General features: G+C 42.5%; 1 protein-coding gene across 5 annotated transcripts in view; it reads right to left on the bottom strand.

Moving 5' to 3' along the window:
- The window catches only part of nfic (nuclear factor I/C), a 55,464-nt gene that overhangs the window by 36,368 nt on the left and 3,495 nt on the right, over positions 1-15,601 (bottom strand). For 2 of the 5 annotated variants that reach the window (XM_069151028.1, XM_069151029.1), the window contains exons 2-4: positions 5,318-5,488; positions 4,418-4,594; positions 1,922-2,105 (exon numbers count right to left, since the gene is read on the bottom strand). In XM_069151028.1, the coding sequence (XP_069007129.1) occupies positions 1,922-2,105; positions 4,418-4,594; positions 5,318-5,488 (532 nt within the window). Of the gene's footprint in view, positions 1-1,921; positions 2,106-4,417; positions 4,595-5,317; positions 5,489-14,758; positions 15,341-15,601 lie in introns of those variants that run through there. The other 3 variants (XM_069151030.1, XM_069151032.1, XM_069151031.1) reach the window with 3 other exon arrangements.

Here is a 15,601-nt window from a genome sequence, read left to right as displayed (position 1 = left end):
ATTCCCTGATATTCCCTGATATTCTCTGATATTCTCTGATATTCCCTGATATTCTCTGATATTCTCTGATATTCTCTGATATACCCTGATATTCTCTGATATTCTCTGATATTCTCTGATATACCCTGATATTCTCTGATATTCTCTGATGTTCTCTGATATTCTCTGATATTCCCTGATGTTCTCTGATATTCCCTGATATTCCCTGATATTCCCTGATGTTCTCTGATATTCCCTGATATTCCCTGATATTCCCTGATATTCTCCGATATTCCCTGATATTCCCTGATATTCTGTGATATTCCCTGATATTCTCTGATATTCTCTGATATTCTCTGATATTCCCTGATATTCTCTGATATACCCTGATATTCTCTGATATTCTCTGATATTCTCTGATATTCTCTGATATACCCTGATAAAGACTCTGAGCTGGCTGCTGCAGCTCTGCAGCTCCTCGAGGCGGCTGAGAGGAGGATGTTACAAAAACTGCTCGGCATAATGGACAACACTTCACATCCCTGCTGGTCAGCCAGCAGAGTGTTTTCAGCTCCGCTCTAATAAGAACCGCTACAGGAAGTGATTCCTGCTCACCACAATAACAATATACAATACCCCCCCCCCCCTCCCACACACACACACACACACACACACACTCCTGTGCCGGGAGGACAGACTCATCCTGCGAGTGGAAAAGCACATGTACACTTTACAATAAGTATTTGCATCCGTGTGTGTGTTTATTCATCCTTTGGTTTCATAATGGTCACAGAATAATTAACATGAACCCTGACAGTCCCTGTCAGTCAGCAACCATCCTATGTAGCTGCCGCCATGGCAAAACAAATGTTTATCAGTTTCTCCTTTTTACAAGAACACCTTCTTAAAGTAGAACAACAAATCAGATTATTGAATGAAAAGATCCCGAACGTATCTCAGGCAGACGGACACTTGTTGTTATAATGAGTCACTATGTCGTTATAACAAGGAATGTTGCATATGGTGTTAAAACGAGAAATAAATCCATCATTGCTGTGAGACAACTTATGAACATAAAACATGATGATCCAGATTAATGCTTAAGACCTACCTGATGTCCTGATTCAGATTTAAAAATATAAAAATAATAAACCCTCCACCTCCAACTGGACCAGAGACCACGCTCTTCCATTTCCACACCTATAGTTATATTACATGGTGCATTCAGGCAGCTGGGAGCTTGGAAAGTTTCTGATTTAGTAACCACCGACTTCCCAGTTGAGAGCGTTCCCATGACAACAACAAAGACACAACATGGCAGCCACCAGGAAATCTACTGTCTGAATACAGAAAGGTGACAAACGACCATCACAGGGATGAAATGGAGTCATTCTTATTTCTAAAACTACATTTCTACGTGTCTTTTTCAGCAGATAACGTTTAAAACAGACAAAAAAAAACTAACGGCAACAAAGACTGGTGCCTCTTGTTGTCTGTCAATGTAGTGATTAGTGTTGTCTAAGAGCACAACACCCTGCTCCGACTAGTATGACCTAAATGAATCATAAAGTGACTAATTATATCTCTTATTTACTTACGACGACAAACGTTTCCATGTCGAGTAACGTCAGACCGACTTTCCTGGTGATTTCTCCCCCTCGGAGGTCTGAACTTTCCCACTTCCCTTTTGCTTATGAACGCACCGTAATAAAAATATATATTAAACTAGTAAACCCTCTAAACATTGCCTCTAGAAGGGAGATGATCTGTCCAATAATATCCAAAAACACACATTTTCTCTTCACAACAACAAAACACTGAGAAAGATGTATTTTGTCACGGTGGCAGTCATGAGTGTGTCTTTTACCTGAAGTACCGCGCGTCTCACTACACAAATGAAAAGTGACACCAGCAGTGTGTTGAAGTGTGTGTCGGTGCGTACCTCTCTCCTGTACGTAGTAAGCGAGGTAGAGGTCCAGCTCTTTGACGGAGACGGAGATGTGTCGAGGCTGCACACACAGGACCGGGTTGGAGCACTGGCCTCCCTTCACCAGCCGCTCCCCGTCGGTGCTCTCCAGAGGGATTCCTTTAAACAGGATGACCATCACCAGGTCCAGCCGCCACACCTCCAACGAGACAAAACACCGTCGTTATGGACTGGAAACATCTCCGGCCTCCCTCTGACCAGGGTTACTGTCACGTTATGTCACGTGGAGTCACCAAAATGTTGGACTGTACATTTATAACTTTTCTCATGCTGCAAAAATGGAGTGATGTTTGTCATCAGGGTGCATGTTAAACACATGTTGTTACACACCGAGCATGATTTTCAGCATGGCAAAGATGGCATTATATTACATTATGAAAATCTTAACAAACACTTTGAACAAAAGGGGATTAAGTAAGAGATAAAACCCGACTTGATCTCGTCACACCGCGTCTTACTTTCTGATAACTGAGGTGACTTGTACTCCAAATGTTGTTCACACTTTGTTAAGTTGTCCAAACACTGGTGTAAAACCCGTTTCCTATGTGGCTCTTGCAGCTTCCCTCACATCTCCAGTGTGTTTAACCTTTGACCTTCACATCTTTAAACTTTACGAACGTGACACGGATAATAATATTTCAAGTAATTTCAACAAACTATTTACACCTCAAACCCAGAGTGTGAGGATAAAAGTATGAAGATGAATATGGATCAGACTGGATGAAACAGAAGCCCGATAAACTAAACCATTCAGAATAAACCAATCACATGAAGCCTGAGTGGAGATGAGTTAAAGATCAACACATGTCAATCACCATCGATACGTGATCCAGCTTCAGGTCAGATCCAGTTTTTAATGGTAGCCTTGATTTAGTTTGAAAGACAAAACAATGAGAATTCATGTTTAATTAAGCAATAATGTGATTATACAAGTCACCAACTAAATAAAACATGTAATCTAAATGTTTTCCTATTTAGATTATGAAAACATAATCTAAGTATGTAGTCCTCACTCTCAAAATATATAACTTTTATTTAGCGTGATCTCCATTTCCACGGCAACACCTGGGGTATGACTAACAACTGGAAAACAATCAGTGGGTCAGCAGACTCTTGTGTAACATGCAATGTTTACTAGTCCAGGAAGTAGTCTGACCCTTAGCAACCACCTACCAACAGAGAGGATTTCTAGTCTCCAACTGAATAAATACAGAACATAGAAACATTAAACTGATCAGCTAGCTCAGTCTGGTTGGAACAAAGATATCTGATGAACAAAGATATCTGATGAACAAAGATATCTGAGGAACAAAGATATCTGATAAATAAAGATATCTGATGAACAAAGATATCTGATGAACAAAGATATCTGAGGAAGAAAGATATCTGATGAACAAAGATATCTGATGAACAAAGATATCTGATGAACAAAGATATCTGAGGAACAAAGATATCTGAGGAAGAAAGATATCTGATGAACAAAGATATCTGAGGAAGAAAGATATCTGATGAACAAAGATATCTGATGAACAAAGATATCTGATAAACAAAGACATCTGAGGAACAAAGATATCTGATGAGCAAAGATATCTGATGAACAAAGATACCTGATAAACAAAGGTATCTGATGAACAAAGATATCTGAGGAACAAAGATATCTGATAAATAAAGATATCTGATGAACAAAGATATCTGATGAACAAAGATATCTGAGGAAGAAAGATATCTGATGAACAAAGATATCTGATGAACAAAGATATCTGATGAACAAAGACATCTGATGAACAAAGATATCTGAGGAAGAAAGATATCTGATGAACAAAGACATCTGATGAACTAAGATATCTGATGAACAAAGATATCTGATGAACACAGATATCTGATGAACAAAGATATCTGATGAACAAAGATATCCATGGACTCGTGTGTTTTTAACATTTTAGCTCCGTGTCATGTGTTCAAACCAAACCGGTCCAGCTAGCCTCCTCTAGGATTGTAAGTGCGTGACTATCCGTGGTGTTACGGTACGGGTGCTCAGAGCGACCAAAAAGGACCAAAAGAGACCCGACTTCACCAAATGGGTCATTTAATAGAACTAGAACAAGTAGAAACTACATTATATTACATATTATATGAAATTCTATTCTAATTTTATATTTTCTTTGAGGAGGTAGAGTGATATTTGTAGTGATGAGCAGGGTGTGTTGTCATGGTGATTTGTTCCAAATGTTCTGTTGACCAATCAGATCTCTGGGTTGAACTACTGGTTGGATAATAATAATTTAAAACCTCCCTCATGTTCTGAGTTTCCACAGATTATACTACTTTGTTAGCTGCATGATTGATGTGAAACATTAATAAATATAAGCTGACTGGTGTCCTCTGCACATGAAAACATGATCCGAGGATTCACCCACTTCATTTCAACTCTAAATAAAAAAATGTTTTTACCTTGTCAGCTTGCCGGAGACAGTCTATGCGCCTCATCTTGCCCTTCTGGTCCGGGTTGGACAGGACACAACACGCCGCTTTCTTCCCCGTGATTGACAGGACGAAGTCTTCTCTGCATTCAGGTCTAATGTCCTTTCTCAGCTTGGCCAACAGTCGGCTGGCCCACTTCTGTTTCACCTGGGAGCACGATCATATCATACAAACATATCTGACACTCAATGTATTGAGTAATAATTTCTACTAGCACCTGAGTATACTTAGGGTCAGTTGGGAATGTGAAAATGTTTAAAACACCGGTTTTACAATGAATAAAATCTGTTAGCAAACATTTACATCCAATGGAAAGTGTCTTCAGTGATTTAGAAACATTTTAATAAAACTGAAAACATTCAATTGAATTTTTTAAATAAGACTAGAATTCCCACGTCCTGTCGTAACATACTGTACATCCAGGTCTGTGTCATAATAAATGAAGGGAAGACTATGAGTCTGATAGAACACAGTTGTTGTCATGACAACAGATGATGCTTCCAATATGGATGTTGCTGCGAAGAAGCTACAGATTCTTACAACGGTTGGATGCTTCACACACACATCACAGAAGAGCAATACGATCCGTTTTAAGATGGACACTAAAGATTAGTGAGATATGGTCACAGTCTCCTCTTCTGTTATCAAGTTATGGTGCTGAATAACTGACAGAAACGTGATGACGTCACAGTGAAGTTGACCTTTGGCCTTTTGGATATAAAATGTTATCATTTTATCCTGTTGTCATAATTAGTGTGAGAATTCAGGAGTAATGGCCACAAATGTTTTTAATCTAATCAGTTCATCGTCAGGACAAAGTGAACATTTACACCAAATTAGAGTAACGCCCACTCCACTGGCCCCGCCCACCTCCGCCTTCTCTCCCAGCAGCTCATCTTTGACCGCTCTCTCTTCTTCTTTGGTCATCCTCTTCTCGTGCTTTTTGAAGTACTTCCTTTTTCTGGCCTGGAGGTTGAACCATGTGTAGGCGAAGGCACGGACCTGGGGCAGCAGAGCCTCGATGAACGGATGGAACTCATCCTACAGGACAGACAGACATGAACACACACACACACACACACACACACACACACACACACACACACACACAGACACACACACACACACACACACACACACACACACAGACACACACACACACAGACACACACACACACACACACACACAGACACACACACACACACACACACACACACACACACACACACACACACACACACACACACACACACACACACACACACACACACACACACACACACACACACACACACACACACACACACACACACACGGTATCAGTGACTGAACTAAATATAACCACACAAAACAGAGTCATTCATCATCATCAAGCTGAAACAATCGCTTGATTCACTGATCAGCCGATGGACAAAACATTTAACAGCAGCTGTTTCAGTAAATGTTTCAGTAATTATTCACTCTCCCACTGAAATGAGCCGCTTCTCTCAGTTTGTAAAGTCTTTGTGTTTTGAAGCAACTTGAGAACTTACTACTACTACTAGTGGGTGGATGAATAACACACCAGGTGGATGCATCAGTAACGCTGCAGCTCTGATATGAAACCACACGGAGGACATGGACCACATATCTGCATCACCACCTTCCTGTTATGTATATTTAAATGCCTCACAAATAACCAGGTGGAAATGTGTGTTATTGTTGAATCTAGTGGGACAACCAGAACCAGGATTGGATTTTTTACTGTAACGTGTAGCTGAGGGATTTGCCACGAGTTGATCGTTCTTGCTGGTCTGGTCTTCTTGCTCGTGGAGTAGCCTTGTTTCCCCCGTGGTCCGGAGGACTGAGTCTGGAGGCAACCAGACAGCTCACAGACTAAACCGACTCTGAACTGACCAGCCGAGCAGCACCACCAGCTGTGTATCTGATATCTACATGTCCTGATCTCACCGGGACTTTTAATGCAAAAAAAGCACACGCATGAAGTAACTTCTCCGGGGTCGACACTCGCCAGGGGTGGCGGGTATTATTGAATTGCGCCCCCTGAGTTATGGCAGGTCGATAAGGTCAAAAATGTTATTGTGCTAAAAATGTTTATATTAGCTGGTATCGATATTTTCACAATAAATGTCACATGATTATTTATTTCGAGTTTAAAGGCTGTTTTTTGCAACTGAGTGAAAGTTGAAGAAACCAGATTGTAATTTTGCTGGTTTTAAACTGAGCAAAATAAATATCTCAACAAAAAAAGAAGAAGTGCTGCAGTTAAATACAACACACATGTATGCTGGCACTGACTGAAGATTTAAAAAGTTTAAAAAAAGTTTGAAGGTGTTTGCTCTGAAGGTTCCAGTCTGTCTGTAAACTGAGGCTCAGATGTGCAACTGGACCACATATCAGAGCTATTAGAGGAGGAAGAGCGTTTGTCTCTCCACACTCTGCTTACAGCTGGGAGGGTTCTGGTCAGGTAACTGTTACCTGAAGGTTCTGGTCAGGTAACTGGTACCTGAGGGTTCTGGTCAGGTAGCTGGTACCTGAAGGTTCTGGTCAGGTAACTGGTACCTGAGGGTTCTGGTCAGGTCGCTGGTACCTGAGGGTTCTGGTCAGGTAGCTGGTACCTGAGGGTTCTGGTCAGGTAGCTGGTAGCTGATCTGTTTGTTTTATGGTTCTGTTTTATGGTGCTGTGTACTGCTGACCCGGTCGTTTGCTGCTGGGTTCTGGCCTGGTGCTTGTTGAGGGTCCACTGACACTCGTTCAACACACTTTCTGCATGTTTTAACGGGATATTTCTATATTTTATATCCTTTTTTTTAACGATGCTTTTGTCCTTCAAACTTCTCTTGTTTCAGTGCAGCAGCTTCAGCGTCTGTCACTTGCTGGCCTGAATTTACCTCCCGCTGTGCACCTGAACTGCCCCCTGCTGTGATTGGTCGGGTTAGGCACGAGTCATAGCAGCAGAGTCTAGAGTGCACTGACTAATTCATTTCTGTGCAGGCAATCTAAGCATGGAAATTAATTATAACGAATATGTATTTGTGACATTTTCTGCATTAGTTTCAAATTAAAAGCGCTTCTTTCAAATTAAAAGCGCTTCTTTCAAATTAAAAGCTCTCTGGCGCTTCAAGTGTGGTTCAGCCATATACGAGCTTCTGACCAAATCGTGTTTTCTGGTTCATGAGAAACCAGTCAAAAGTGTTTTTCTATTCGTGCGATAATCCTTTAATCCTTAATTTAAACAGGTTGTCTTATTTAGATCTGGATCGGGTTTTTTAACAGACCTGTGTACAAAAAAGTCCCATACAGTTAAGCATAAGCAGATGTATATACGGTATATGCATTAACTCCATTTGTAAACAACAAATAAAAGTATTTGATGTGATTTCAGAGTTCAGAGTGCATAAGAGGTGCAGCTGATGTTATCATGTTCTGAGACCTGACGATGTAATCACTGTATTTAAAGGTGACAGCAGAGGGAACCTGACACTCCTTGCAGTCAGTCTTATAAATAAGCAACAAGCTACTCGATCCTGCCTCCTTTTCACATGACATACATGTATTTTTCTGCATTTATGTTTATTTTGTGATATTTGTTGGAAATAGTTTCTCATTTTTATTTGCATATGTAAACTAGAATTTGTTTGGATTTGTATTTGTTCCTTCTGTTTCATAACAAGTCTCATTTTGTATTTATCTTTATATTTCTGTAGCTGAATGATTGTTTATTTATGTCGCTCCAGTTAGTGCACACTGATGCTTTTTGTGGGTAGGTGGAGATAGAGGTACAACAATTGTTGGTAAATTTACTCAATAACTTTAAAAATGGTATTAAAATAAACATTAAAGAGAAAGACAGACAAAAATAGTCAAAAGACTGAAGAACTTCTATAAGATAAATATTCGGCATTTTTAATCAGATCTCTAAATGGTATCTCAGCCCACGTTGAATGATGTTACTGTTTCTGTAAAAACCTGACAGCTTCACATCTTTTAAAATGAAACTCTTTGAGCACCTGGTTTGTGCTCTTCAACTTTAGCAGTGTACATTGTCTACTGTTACCTCATCAACTGACTTCCATAAGCAACAGTTCATAGACTTTAAGTCATAAATGGGTGCATTAAAATGGGAAGTCAACACTTCAACAGTAGCAAAGACAGCTCAGCAAAACCTTTTTTTTAAAGACAGCTGAAAAATGTCTCGTATCACGGGACGCTATGATTCAATTTTATCGTGCTGGAATTCAGAGCATCCTCTTCTCCTCAGCACGAGAGGAAGCGTCCGGACAACATGGTACACATTGCATCAAAAATCACAGGTCTGGTGTCTTTTATCAAAGCCGACACCATCAGACTACAAAAAAGTGGACACGAGATCCTTCTTGACTCCTCCCAACACTCGAACCATCTGTTTTAACTTCCTCTAGTCTTTAAAAAGTATCAGAAATGGGACGGCTCTGCCGCAGCACCTTCATTTAAACAGGTTGTCTTATTTAGATCTGGATCGGGTTTTTTAACAGACCTGTGTACAAAAAAGTCCCATACAGTTAAGCATAAGCAGATGTATATACGGTATATGCATTAACTCCATTTGTAAACAACAAATACAAGTATTTGATGTGATTTCAGAGTTCAGAGTGGGCAGCACGGTGGTGCAGTGGTTAGCACCGTCACCTCACAGCAAAAAGGTTCCGGGTTCGAATCCGGTCCTGGGCCTTTCTGTGCGGAGTTTGCATGTTCTCCCTGTGCTTGCGTGGGTTCGAATGTGAAACATATACAAATCAAGTTTATTATTATTATTATTGTTGTTGTTATTATTTTCTCATCAGTTACGTTTTTGTGGTGTGACGTTTTGGTTTGGTTTTCTGAGACTTTACCTTGAGGTCTTTCATGCCTCACCATGACTGTTGCAGCACCTTCAGAGCCAAGTCAGCCTTCCCAAACACAAAAACTATAAATGATGACAGTCAGAAGGCTCTGCCGGGGTTTATGGGAAATGTGGTCTCATCACCAGAATTAACTACTAATCATCACACATCCCTGCCTCAGTCTAATCATACAGAACGTGTCAAATGACATGAGTGTATTTGGCCTCCCAGCTGTTGGAAGTTGCACAATTGTATTTGTGCATACACTATGTGTTGAATTAATATTATTTAGTAGCCTTTATATTTCATATTACAGTCACTGACTGGCGCTTTTAAAGCTGCGTCACTTTTAGGACTCTTTTCTTAGAACCTTTAATGTGTCTTTAAGTTCAGGAAATAAAAAATATTTTCAGATATTTCTGTGATGTGAAGTGTGCTTGTTATCATAAGAAATGATTACATCAGACTTGTTCTTTAGTGGTTCGTTTTTAGCACATAGGGGAAATGTTTGTTGCACAAGAGGGATTTTATGTTGCAATACCGCAAGCAGCCACTGGGACGAACCGGTGACAACCCTGAGTAACAGTATTCAGCTGTGGCTGAATAGTGTGGCTTCTGGTTCCTTCAGCAGCAATGAGTGCAGCAGGCATTAGGAAGATATACACTGCTTCAAAAAATAAAGGGAACACTTAAACAACTCAATGTACCTCCAATCAATCCCACTTCTGTGAAATCAACGTGTCCAGTTAGGATCAACACTGATTGTGGATCAGTTTCACCTGCTGTTGTACAAATGGAACAAACAGGTGGAAATGAGGCAATTATCAAGACAACCCTATAAAGGAACGGTTCTGCAGGTGGTGACCACAGACCGTTTCTCTGTCCTCGTCCTTTCTGGATGATTGTTGGTCCCTTTTGCATTTTGCCAGTGTCCTCACCACTAGAGGGAGCATGAGGTGTCTCCAACCCACAGAAGTTGTTCAGGTAGTGCAGCTCATCCAGGATGGCACATCAATGCACGCTGTGGCAAGAAGGTTTGCTGTGTCTGTCAGCACAGTGTCAAGAGGACGGAGGACATACCGGGAGACGGGCCGGTCCACCAGGAGACGTGGAGGGGGACGTAGGAGGACAACAACCCGGCAGCGGGACCGCTATCTGCTCCTTTGTGCAAGGAGGAACAGGAGGAGCGCTGCCAGAGCCCTACAAAATGACCTCCAGCAGGCCACTAATGTGCATGTTTCTGCTCAAACTGTCAGAAACAGACTCCATGAGGGCGGTACGAGGGCCCGACGTCCACAAGTGGGGTCTGTGCTCACAGCCCAACACCGTGCGGGGCGATCGGACTCTACCGGAGAACACCGAGATCGGCAGCTTCTCCGTCGGCGCCCTGTAGTCTTCACGGATGAGAGCAGGTTCCCACTGAGCACATGTGACAGACGTGACGGAGTCTGGAGACGCCGTGGAGAACGTTCTGCTGCCTGCAACATCCTCCAGCGGGACCGGTTCGGCGGCGGGTCAGCGACGGTCTGGGGAGGCGTTTCTTCGGAGGGCAGCGCAGCCCTCCGTGTGCTAGCCAGAGGTACCCTGACTGCCATTAGGTCCCGGGATGAGATCCTCAGACCCGTTGAAGACCATCTGCTGGTGCAGCGGGTCCTGGGTTCTTCTGATGCAGGACAATGCTCGGCCTCATGTGGCTGGAGTGTGTCAGCAGTTCCTGCACGATGAAGGCATCGATGCTCCGGACCGGCCCGCCCGTCCCCCAGACCTGAATCCAATCCGGCACATCCGGGACATCGCGTCTCGTTCCGTCCGCCGACGCCACGTCCACCGCAGACTGTCCGGGAGTAGACCGATGCTTTGATCCAGGTCTGGGAGGAGATCCCTCAGGAGAACATCCGTGGTCTCATCAGGAGCATGCCCAGGCGTTGTAGGGAGTGATACAGGCACGTGGAGGACACACACACTACTGGGACTCATTTGGACTTGTCTTCAGGAATCTCCACAGAAGTTGGATCAGCCTGTGATCTGATTTTTACACTTTTATTTGGAGTATGATTCTGAATCCAGACCTCCATGGATAATGATTTTGATTTCCATTGATCATTCTGATGTTATTTTGTTCTCAACACATTCCACTATGTAATGAATCAAGATTTGAACTGGAAGATTTCATTCATTGAGATCTAGGATGTGTGTTTCAGTGTTCCCTTTATTTTTTTTGAGCAGTGTATTTCTCTGCAGTGGCACATAAACACAGCACCCCTAGCAGAACAGGTGCTAGTCCAGACACAACACAGGTACACGGCAGCCTCTCACAGCTGCCCCCACTGCACCCCACCTCCCTCCCCTTCCCACCACCGCTCAGTGGTCATCCAGCCTCCGTGTCCTCTGACCCACCACCTCACTCATTACACATCCACATGTATACCCAGACTGCTTTGACTGACATCCAGCATGACCAAGGAGAAACTGGCTTTTTACTAAGACAGATCACCATGGTAACCTGTGCTGCAGCCTGTCTGCTCCTGAGCAGGTTCCAGTGAGAGAGAACTTATTGGGCCTTCATTTGCATCTGCAGACTAATTTCCTCTCTGCAGAAACTTTACTTTAAAAAGAAGCATCATATATTCATAATAATTCATGCAGATGATCCACTGAAGATGAAAGTTCTTGATTAAAAATCACATCAATAATAATTACCACAATTCCTCACAGCTGTAGCCTCACTTTTAATATTTACAGCCGGAGCACCAATGGTGCAAAAGCTCTATTGTTCTTCAAGGAATTATTATTCTTTTCTGTTCTTATTTTTCTCCAAAATAAATTGCCTTTTTGGTGGCTTTAACATATTCAAAAACTCATGAAAGTTGGTACACTCTCCCGGCGAAAAATTACTTATTTTAGTGGTTTTGCAAGTGGGCGTGGCCAAATGTCTCACCAGCGCTCCCTAAACTGCAGCCCCGGTAGCTCCATTTACCTACATGTACGAAATTTGTTGGACATGTGTATCACACCGAGTTGTACAAAAGTCTCCTCGCATCATGGCCTCAATTTAACATGAAGTCTGCCATTTTGAATTTAGAGGCCATTTTGGCGATTCGCACATGTTGTATTTTAACGAACTCCTCCTACAGACTTTGATGTACCGACCTGCAATTTTGTCTGTCCTTAACACCTGGGAAATGAAAAGTTGTTAAAAGAATTTGTTTTCATCGGACTGGGTGCCCGTGGCGAGACGGCCATTTTGAGCATTTCGCCAATACATTGAAGTTGCTGTAAAACTTTTGTACATGGACTGACCTTCTCCAAACTTTTTTTGAGTATGTCAAAGCTGCCAAAAATTGCATTTCTTTTTTCTTTTTTTTACGAAAAACAAGGAAAGAGAACGAGAAAAAAATGAGCGGGGATATGGGATATCCCTGCTTGCAGTTTGAATTAGATATTACTCCTACTGTTTTTCATTTTAGTTGTGATGAATAATTTCCTGTTTTTAATGTATGTTTTATCACATAAAAGTTTTAGTTTAAGACGTGAACCTGCGAACATGACACATGACTGTGAGATGTGGAAACTGGAGCGTTGCACAAACACAAAGACGTTTTGGACGTTTGGTGACATCAGAGACGTTTTGTGTCAGTGGACGTACAGAGTCAGGAGTTTTCTACATCAATACGTATCATTTTATATATTTTCATGAGGCAATTCAACATTTTAGACATTTTTTGAAGTAAAAAACGTTTCAAATTGTTATTCAAAGATGAGTATTTCTATGTGTTTGAAAATGCCCGAGGACAATGTTCAACATGATGAATTGGACACGCGGCTCCTCGGCGAGTCAGAACCACAACTTTAGCATGCAGAGTTCACTTTAGTTCATCCTGGACTGAAACAGTGACAAGTGCTCCTCTAAACCTGCATTGACTAAAACCAACTAACAGGGACAGCACTGGACTCAGAGAACACTTTGGATCTGGTCTACGGGCAGTTCAGCAGATATCGATCTGTCATATATATCAGTGAATATGATGTCTGATATGAAAACTGCTGTTTTACAGAACGTAAAGCTGAAGAACATGCTGGGTGAAATTTGAAATGGTAATAATTTCTATAATTTTAATAATAGTTATTTATAATGATCACATTCCCAGAGAAGTTTACCGTTTTAGTGCACTAATGTCATTTTGGACCATATAGTTTATCCTTGAACTCTAAATGATCTAGCCTCCTTTGTTTGACAGCCACATTTCAATATCGGCATTGAAGTCCTCCTCCTCTACTGAGGTCATAGGTCAGGTTTGCCAGGTTGGTGGCCTGCAGCTCACCAGAGTTGAGTTCCCCACCAACATCTCACACCACTCTTTGAGATCGCCTCGTTCTGACCCGACAGATGTGGAGTGGTTTTATTAAAGAGCTGGAGCATCACAAAGCAACAGCATCCATACGTGGCGATTAACGTACGCTGAACAGCAGCGGGACCTTCATCAGGTATTTAAATCTGACGTGATATTATGATTTAACACCAGACTTAAAAACCATCATTTAATCACTGTGAACGGCTTCATTTTTATTCTCAGCAAGACTTCAAATATCTTTGGGAAGGACTAGTTTTCTTCCTGGAGTTAAAATAAGTTATTACAGGGATTTAAAGGCTTCACTTTTTGCAATGTGTATGTGCTCCTACCACTAAAGTAAATCAAGAATTAGGCAATGAATAGTCGGCCTAATAATGAAAACACACTTTACTGTACTCTGTCCAGAAGGATGTTAAACTGTTGTCAATTGGTGTTTCCAGAACAATCAATAAAACTTTAAAAAATAAATTTAAAAATAACTTGAATGTAGGCCTTTATATTTCCAGTGTTTTATCACCGTTCTCTAAAGGAGGTCATACTTCTTCATGGAAGTGAACTTTTTGCCCTCATATTTATTTAAAGGGTTGCTTCACTCAAATTAAAAATAACTAGAGATTAAGTACATTAATAAAAGATAAACAGAGAACTGTGTTGTTGAGTTTGTGGCGCATGAAAACATCACATTAATAAAATTCTGTAAAAAGGAGCAACATGTGTTTCCAGAACCGCTGACGCCACATCCACAGAACCAGCACAACTTTATCAACACACCCACCCACACACACACACAAGCTGACTGACATACTGTACACAAGAGGATTTACTGAAGCCTCTCAAACACTCATTTCTCGATGTTCCAGCTAATAACCATGTTCAGAAGAGGTCCGGCCGATGAGTGGGTCTGGACCGTCTACCTGCTGGTGCTGGTCCATATCACAGCCTGCCCTACTCTGCACAGTGAGCTGCAGCAGTGGAAACGAAGCAATCAGTCTGTCACACACTGAGTGAAGTGAACCAGGTGTGGTGGGTGAGGAGGTTTCACAGGAGCCCAGTGGACCAGGAGGCCCAGACGAACCGAATGGGACCGGAGTTTTACCTGAGACAGAGACAGGGAGGAAAACATCATTTTGATGAGGGGCTGAATCCGAGAGGGCTCCTCCGGACGGACACTCTCATTCCCCCCGCAGCGTCACTTCTTCCTGCACGTTTCCCCCGCTGGTTCCGTTAGACGGCGCCGTTTCCCCCGCTGGTTCCGTTAGACGGCGCCGTTTTCCGGGCTGGTTCCGTTAGACGGCGCCGTTTCCCGGGCTGGTGTGCAGGTTTTTCGACTGCCTCGGATGACTCCGCCGCGGTAACTCCAGAAAACGATGACACACCAGAAAAGTTTAGGCCCCAGAAAGAAAATATCCCGCAGCAAGAAAAGCGCTGAGAAAGTTGGAAATGATGGTTGTTCGGAGAATATGTCCGGAGGTGTCGGAGCGGAGGGACCGAGTCGGTTTGGGAGGGAAGGAGAGGAGATGAGGGGGCGAAGAATAAAAGAAAGAGAAGTGAAATGACGTTATGAATTCAGCCCATCCCAAAGTATGGGCTTAAAGCTGCAGCCGCTGCACTCCGCCCCCCCACCAGCCCACTCCAGTTCACCTCAGGTCCACAGTCAGCACGGCACGGCACGGCCCACTGTCACCGGTACAGGGGCACGCAGAGTGCACCGCGCTCCGACCAGCTGCTCTGAGACGATGACGTCAAGGAAAACACAATGTGACGCGTTGCACGCGTTCATAAAAACAGAACACATCACAACACCGGAGCAGCCGGTACTTCCTGGTTCGTTTAGCTGCGTCTCTGGTTCCTCTGGTACCTCAGAGGCCTGCTCATTACAGCTACTGAACAAATGCAGCTTTTAGATATAAAACCAACATCAACTTTGACGATCATTATG

Source organism: Embiotoca jacksoni, unplaced genomic scaffold (genome assembly GCF_022577435.1).
Source record: "Embiotoca jacksoni isolate LCO1_2020_lvr unplaced genomic scaffold, fEmbJac1.0.p SCAF_16, whole genome shotgun sequence".
NCBI classification, from domain to species: domain Eukaryota; kingdom Metazoa; phylum Chordata; class Actinopteri; family Embiotocidae; genus Embiotoca; species Embiotoca jacksoni.
Note: the sequence above shows the minus strand (reverse complement) of the source record. Positions and strands in the feature narration are given on the sequence as shown.